The sequence below is a fragment of the Engraulis encrasicolus genome, chromosome 15 (genome assembly GCF_034702125.1).
Source record: "Engraulis encrasicolus isolate BLACKSEA-1 chromosome 15, IST_EnEncr_1.0, whole genome shotgun sequence".
Lineage (NCBI taxonomy): Eukaryota > Metazoa > Chordata > Actinopteri > Clupeiformes > Engraulidae > Engraulis > Engraulis encrasicolus.
Window position 1 is genome coordinate 35193748 of NC_085871.1, and position 7500 is coordinate 35201247.

Below are 7500 nucleotides of genomic sequence, written 5' to 3' on the forward strand. Positions count from 1 at the left end.
TGCTGTGCTGTGCTGTGCTGTGCTGTGTGTGTGTGTGTGTGTGTGTGTGTGTGTGTGTGTGTGTGTGTGTGTGTGTGTGTGTGTGTGTGTGTGTGTGTGTGTGGGAGTTTGGGTGTGTGTGTGTGTGTGTGTGTGTGTGTGTGTGTGTGTGTGTGTGTGTGTGTGTGTGTGTGTGTGTGTGTGTGTGTGTGTGTGTGTAGTGTGTGTGTAGTGTGTGTGTGTGCGTGTGCGTATATGTGTGTGTGTGCGTGCGTGCGTGCGTGCGTGCGTGCGTGCGTGCAGTCTTGTCGCCTTTGTCTTAAGCTCAAAGCTTCCTACATGGCATTCACAGGCCTGATAGCTGGGTCTGGCTAAATAAGTACATTTTGAAATTAGATGCGATATTAAGTGATAAAATACCCTTTCTGCTGTGTTATCTTAGCATGATTAAAATCAGTTTTTGCTTGAGTGTAAAAGCTGAGAGTACAAAAATAATTCAATATGGAGCTTTATGCAGACTGGGTCTGTTTAACTACTTTTTGGGATGTGATGTGGTAACCTTACCATAACAGCCATACTTTTAGTGCAGCATTAGCATGATGTGTCTCTGGTTGAGAACAAAAAGGTTTAGTCTCAGCGTGACTCGATGGAATAAATGACATCATCTGTGACAAATAAATCTCATTTAACCCTTTGAGGAGTAAGGAATTTCTAGAGGTTCTTCAAAATTAAAATTGCGAGTTAAAAATCTTGCAAAGACATTATGACATCATAATGAGAACTCTTGGGCAAAATTCTAATCACATATTTGTGATGGTACTCCTCACAGGGTTAACATTCTTTATATAGACCAATTTTACTAACATTTAAATCTACATGAAAATGGACAATAAAACAAATATCACAGGTAGAAAAACAAGGCTGTGCATTTTGTATGTTGGGGGTAAAAGAATCTGTATATCTACTCAGTATCGGCAAGTACAGACATCAATGTACTCGTACCGGATGTCCAAAAAAGTGGTGTCATGCATCCATCCCTACATCTTACTGTACAGCGCAGGGGGCTGACTGCAGGCTGTGCCCACTACCTTCACACAATACAGTTTACAGTGTTAAATCAACACTTTTATTTTAAGTAAAAACAAGTTACTCTCTAAGTGTTAAATTCACACAGCTAAGTGTAGGGGGCTTATTGTAATGCATATGCAGTTGCCAGGGTACGCATCACCGCGCTTTGGTTGCTATTACGTGTCGATGCATAGTAAAACATCCTCTCAATTTTTTAGACTTTATGCGTGTCGCATGCATAATTTTACGGGTGGCGAAACTTGAGTCGATGTGCGGAACATGTCAACGTTGCATTGCCGGCATTGACTGTGTAAGCCTTAATGTGTACTTCCACCACCATCTCTCCTACAGTTCTCAAGGTCGACTAGAAGGATAAAGAGAATACAGGTGGCGAGAGAGAGGAACAGAACAGAACAGAGGAGAGAGGAGCAGAGCAAAGAGGAGCAGAGCAGAGAGGAGCAAAGAAGAGAGGAGCACGGAGCAGAGAGGAGCACAGCAGAAAGGGGCAGAGAGGACAGGAGAAGCATGGAGCAGAGAGGAGATGCGTGGAGCAGAGAGGAGAGGAGCTGAGCAGAGCAGAGCAGAGCAGATAAGAGAGATGCAGAGAGGAGATTAGCAGGTAAGGGAGGGGATGAGCAGAGCAGAGATGAGCAGAGAGGAGCAGAGCAGAGAGGAGGAGTAGAGAGGAGAGGAGCAGAGAGGAGGAGTAGAGAAGAGAGGAGCAGAGAGGAGAGGAGCAGAAAGGGGGAGCAGAGAGGAGCAGAGCAGAGAGGAGCAGAGTGTAACGGAGGCTAACTTGCAGTGTTAGCGTGGAACGTTAGTAAACCTCTCTCCCGAAAGCCTCATACAGTCTCGTGCCGTTGGGCCGAGAGACTAGTCTCTTGGCCCAGCGGTATCGTACTGTGTCTCCCATTGCCGGACCGTTGTAGTTGACGAGGATGCAGGTTCGATCCCCGAGGGGGGTGAACAGGTGCAAGATGACCTCCGTCACAGTGGTGCCGTGACCCGGATGGGAGTGAGGTTTAAGGGGGAGAGTGTAACGGAGGCTAACTAGCACAGAGTTGGCGTGGAACGTTGGTAAACCTCCCTCCCAAAGCCTCATACAGTCTCGTGCCGTTGGGCCGAGAGACTAGTCTCTTGGCCCAGCGGTATCGTACTGTGTCTCCCATTGCCGGACCGTTGTAGTTGACGAGGATGCAGGTTCGATCCCCGAGGGGGGTGAACAGGTGCAAGATGACCTCCGTCACAAGAGCAGAGAGGAGAGGAGAGGAGCAGAGGAGAGGAGCAGAGAGGAGAGAGGAGCGGAGCAGAGATGAGTAGAACAGAGAGGAGAGGAGATGAGCAGAGCAGAGAGGAGCAGAGAGGAGTGGAGGCGAGAGGAGCAGAGCAGATGAGCTGGAGCGGCACTCCAAAGACCAGTCTGACGGGCAGAGAGAGAAGCCTCTTGATCTGGCCCATATTACACTGGCAAATGTGTGTTAGTCTGGGAGACAAGGAGGGGAGAAAATGACTTGTTCATACCTGACTGGTTCTGTAATATAAAATCCAATTTGGGGGGCTGGGGGTGGTGGAAGAGGTGGGGTGGTGTGGGTAGTGGAAGAGGTGTGTGTGTGTGTATGGTGTGTGTGTGGCGTGTGTGCGTGCGTGCGTGCGTGCGTGCGTGTGTGCGTGTGTGCGTGCGTGCGTGCGTGCGTGCGTGCATGCTGGTGGGTGTTAGGACGAAATGAATGAAGAAGCTGAAAGTAGGGGAAGAGGAAAAAAGGAAGGAGGAGGAGGAGGGAAGGAAGAGGGTGGAGGGATGGAGGATAGGGAGGGGAGGGGGTTGAAAAGATAAGGGTTTCCGTCGGTGACGCTCCCATCAGCTCAGCAAACACTAAATAATGAACAATATGGAGGCTGTCCCGCCGTGATAAAACACTCCATTAATGCCTTTGCTTCGGAATTAATGATAATTATGCCACGTCCGCCACCAGCCCTCTTATTGAATTTTTATCTGTTCGCCGTGTGCAATGAGGAGGACTTCCTCCTCTAAAAAAATGAGGAATAACAACAATAAAAAAAGTCACTAATTCGTCTTTTTTTTCAGGGGAAAGAGGAGTGTTTGCCTGTGTTGCTGTCTTTTGCAGGAGGGGGTAGGTTTAGGAGAGGCATAACTAAGATACATGTAAGCAAAAGGATTCTTCACCTAGACCAGTGTTTCCCAACCTTTTTTATCCTGCGTACCCCAAAGCAATTTTGTCACAGTGGTACACGTACCCCTGGTTGGGAAACACTGACCTAGACTACCGAAAGACATAGGGAGACATTCACTGCTTAGCCGGCGAGACACTGCCGTGGCTACTGAAAGGCCATGCAAGGGCAGAGGCAAATTTTTTGTTGTGAGGAGGGGTTTGTATCCACATGTCATTAGGATTTTCAATCTGCAGCTACACAGCAGACCTTTCCCAGAAATAAACATTTAATCTCGATGAAGCAAACACAAACTGTATCAATGTATGTTAGGCAACACGTTACTTGAATAGTGTCATGAGCATGTTTTTTAAAAACATGACATGATGCATATCAAACATTAATGGCAATCTATTCATGCATGTCGTCATTTGTGCATCCGAAGAAACAAGAAATGGCATTAGGTAGTCCCAAAAACAAACATCAATAATGTTCAGAAAATGTGTAGTGATGATTTTCAACGGCGCATGTCCCTCTAATGCACACACCTTCAAATAAAGTACAACCAAACAGGCTATATACTGTGTGTGTGTGTGTGTGTGTGTGTGTGTGTGTGTGTGTGTGTGTGTGTGTGTGTGTGTGTGTGTGTGTGTGTGTGTGTGTGTGTGTGTGTGTGTGTGTGTGTGTGTGTGAGAGAGAGAGAGAGAGAGAGAGAGAGCGTGTGTGTGTGTGTGTGAGAGAGCGTGGGCGTGTGTATGTTAACTGATGTAAGGCATTTTGCTATACTCAGATTTTTCTATATGTTTACTGCAATGTGCAATAATGTGTATCAGATCTTTGAGTATGTTTTGTATCTATGTGAGCTGACACCTTAAAAGTACTCTACAACATCTTCATGACATACAGTATCAGTAGTATGCTGCTATAACCATAATGATGGGGTGTTATTGGTTTGTCATAAACACATCTCCCATTCAACCTGATGACTCTCAACAGCCCAGCACTGCCAAGCCCCACGTCTTATAAAACCCCCTTTTCAAAATGATGGCGAGTGTCAAAGACCCCTCAAAAATGACCACCGCCGGAGTTGCGAGAGGATCGGCGTGAGGAAGTGAATTATTACTGCACCGACAGGCCTTAACGAGAGTCCATAAAGGCGACTCGCTAACGAGAAGAAGCTTGACATGATGTCATAAAGGCCCACGGTAACAAGAGTCTAATGAGAATGTAACAACACGCCTCACGCAGAGACGCACATGTACGCGTGCAGGCACGCGGACGCGCACAAAGACACACACACAGTCAAATGTTGTTTTGCTTCTAATGAGACACCTGAAAATTAGCACCATGGAGAGGAGACGTGGAGATACAATGTTGTCTTGAATTACATGTTCATAGGGAGGGTGGACAGGAAGAGAGAGAGACTGTGTTGTAGCTTTGCGTTGAGTTGTGTTGTGTGTGTGTGTGTGTGTGTGTGTGTGTGTGTGTGTGTGTGTGTGTGTGTGTGTGTGTGTGTGTGTGTGTGTGTGTGTGTGTGTGTGTGTGTGTGTGTGTGTGTGTGTGTGTGTGTGTGTGTGTGTGTGTGTGTGTGTGTGTGTGTGTGTGTGTGTGTGTGTGCACACGTTTGTGTTTGTCATTGTCTACTTGTTTCCTAAGCTGTTTTTTTACACATCGGCTGAGGGCTTACACACACACACACACACACACACACACACACACACACACACACACACACACACACACACACACACACACACACACACACACACACACACACACACACACACACACACACACACACACACACACACACACACACACACACACACACACTCGTAGCACACAAAAAAGTCTGACTGCCACCCTAGCATACAGTACACTTACACACACACACACACACACACACACACACACACACACACACACACACACACAGACAGACACACAAACACACACCCACACACACACACACACACACACACACACACACACACACACACACACACACACACACACACACACACAAACGCACGCGCACGCGCACGCACGCGCACACACACACAAGTAAGCACATACAACATGGTACTGTAGGGTGTTAGGGTGGCAAAGAAGCCCTTGAATGAATACCCACACAAACGCAAACCCATTCTCTCTCTCTCTCTCTCTCTCTCTCTCTCTCTCTGATACTCACTGGAGGCGGGGGGCAGGGTGGCGAAGAAGCCCTTGAGTCTGGTGGCCAGCCACTCCATGCTCTCCTGCAGGTTGGCCAGGGCCTTCAGGTCGCTCACGTCTCTCAGGATCTCGTTCTGGGGGATCAGCTTGTCGCCAAGGTTACCCGTCAGCACGTCCGACTCCTTGGCAAAGGCAGCCCTGCAGTCAACCACAACAGACAAAGACAAGACAAAGGAGTCAACAATCATGTTGGCTTCTCCATTCAGATCTTGGTTCACAACATCAGGCTAGAATGGAACTTCTCTCTCGTAAGTGAGAAAGTGTAGGCTACCTATGCAATTTCTCCAAGGAAAGGTCGTTGGCCATTTATTGGGTGTTGCTAATTAAACATTTGGCATTTGTCAGTTGTACCGTATATCTATTCAAACAAACTGCAAGCTTATTAGTGTCACTACAAAGACAGGAGTAACGACTAAAAACACAATACTCGAAGAATATTTGGCTGTGTCACGTCACTGTGGTGTGTCCCTCTGGCATGTTTTCATGTCCCCATAAAGGTCATCAATGTAGTTGGAAAAGAGTAACATTCCTCTGGCTCACAAACAAATGAATTCAGGTTTGTTTGCTGACTACAGCCATTTCAATATATCCCAACTGAAAAGAGTGGTACATGCCAAAAAACAAAAACAAAATAAAATCAAGTACAGCTGGAGCTCACATATGGTACAGCTGGAGTTGCTACTACTACTGTAAGCCCAGCAAGCAGTTGGCTGTAATTATGTAAGCGTTCTGACAAGGGGATCCAGAGGGCATTCGAGCTGAAGAGAGCGAGCGAGAGAGCAAGGGAGTGAGTGACAAGAGAGTGGTGAAATGTTAAAAGAGGCAGAGCACAGAGAGGCCGAGAGGGGGAGAAAAAGAGTGATGTGTGGGGGACAAAGGGGTGAGGAGGGAATGATGGGTGGATGAAAGGATAGGGGGGAGATGGAGGGACGTGGGAGTGTGAGTGTGAGTGGGAGTGTGTGTGTGTGTGTGTGTGTATGTGTGTGTGTGTATGTGTGAGTGGGAGTGTGTGTGTGTGTGTTAGCGTGCATGTGTGTGCGTGAGAGAGAGAGAGAGAGAGAGAGAGAGAGAGAGAGAGAAAGAGAGAGAGAGAGAGAAAGAGCGAGAGCGAGAGACAGAAAGAGAGACGGAGACAGAAAGAGAGAGAGAGAGAGAGAGAGAGAGAGAGAGAGAGAGAGAGAGAGAGAGAGAGAGAGACAGAGACAGAGAGACAGAAAAAAAAGACAGACAGAGAGAGAGAGACAGAGAGAGACAGAAAGAGAGAGAGAGAGAGAGAGAGAGAGAGAAAGAGAGAGAGAGAGAGAATGACAGTCAGCAGAGGGAGAGCTGTAGAGATGGAGGGATGTAGAGGAGGAGGAGAGTGATGGAAGTTAGCTGAGGAGAGGCTGTAATAACAATCACACGCTCCTCTGAACAGAAGACGTTTGGCTGCTGGGCTGGCTGGCATGAGCGAGGGCGTCGACAGCTGGCCAGAGGCCAACGTGTCCAAATCAATACTGTACAGCAAGGGGGCCGTGCATTACAATGAAGCGCTCGCAAAGCGGCTCATTCACCCTGCCGCAACTTTACCTAAGCTCTGTGTGTGTGTGTGTGTGTGTGTGTGTGTGTGTGTGTGTGTGTGTGTGTGTGTGTGTGTGTGTGTGTGTGTGTGTGTGTGTGTGACAGGACAACACCTTTACCTAAGCAAATCGTGTGTGTGTGTGTGTGTGTGTGTGTGTGTGTGTGTGTGTGTGTGTGTGTGTGTGTGTGTGTGTGACAGGACAACACCTTTACCTAAGCAAATCGTGTGTGTGTGTGTGTGTGTGTGTGACAGGACAACACCTTTACCATAGCACATTGTGTGTGTGTGTGTGTGTGTGTGTGTGTGTGTGTGTGTGTGTGTGTGTGTGTGTGTGTGTGTGTGTGTGTGTGTGTGTGTGTGTCTGGACAACACCTTTCCCTAAGCATATCGTGTGTTTATGTGTGTGTGTGTGTGTGTGTATATGAGCATGTGACAGGATAGCACCTTTACCTAAGCACATTGTGTGTATGTGCGTGCGTGTACTGTAAGAG

At 47.6% G+C, this 7500-nt stretch overlaps 1 protein-coding gene across 1 annotated transcript in view; it reads right to left on the bottom strand.

The window, feature by feature from the left end:
- The window catches only part of exoc4 (exocyst complex component 4), a 230914-nt gene that overhangs the window by 39761 nt on the left and 183653 nt on the right, over positions 1–7500 (bottom strand). The window contains exon 15 of the mRNA XM_063218022.1: positions 5408–5586. Coding sequence (XP_063074092.1) covers positions 5408–5586 — 179 coding nt within the window. The remainder of the gene's footprint in view (positions 1–5407; positions 5587–7500) is intronic.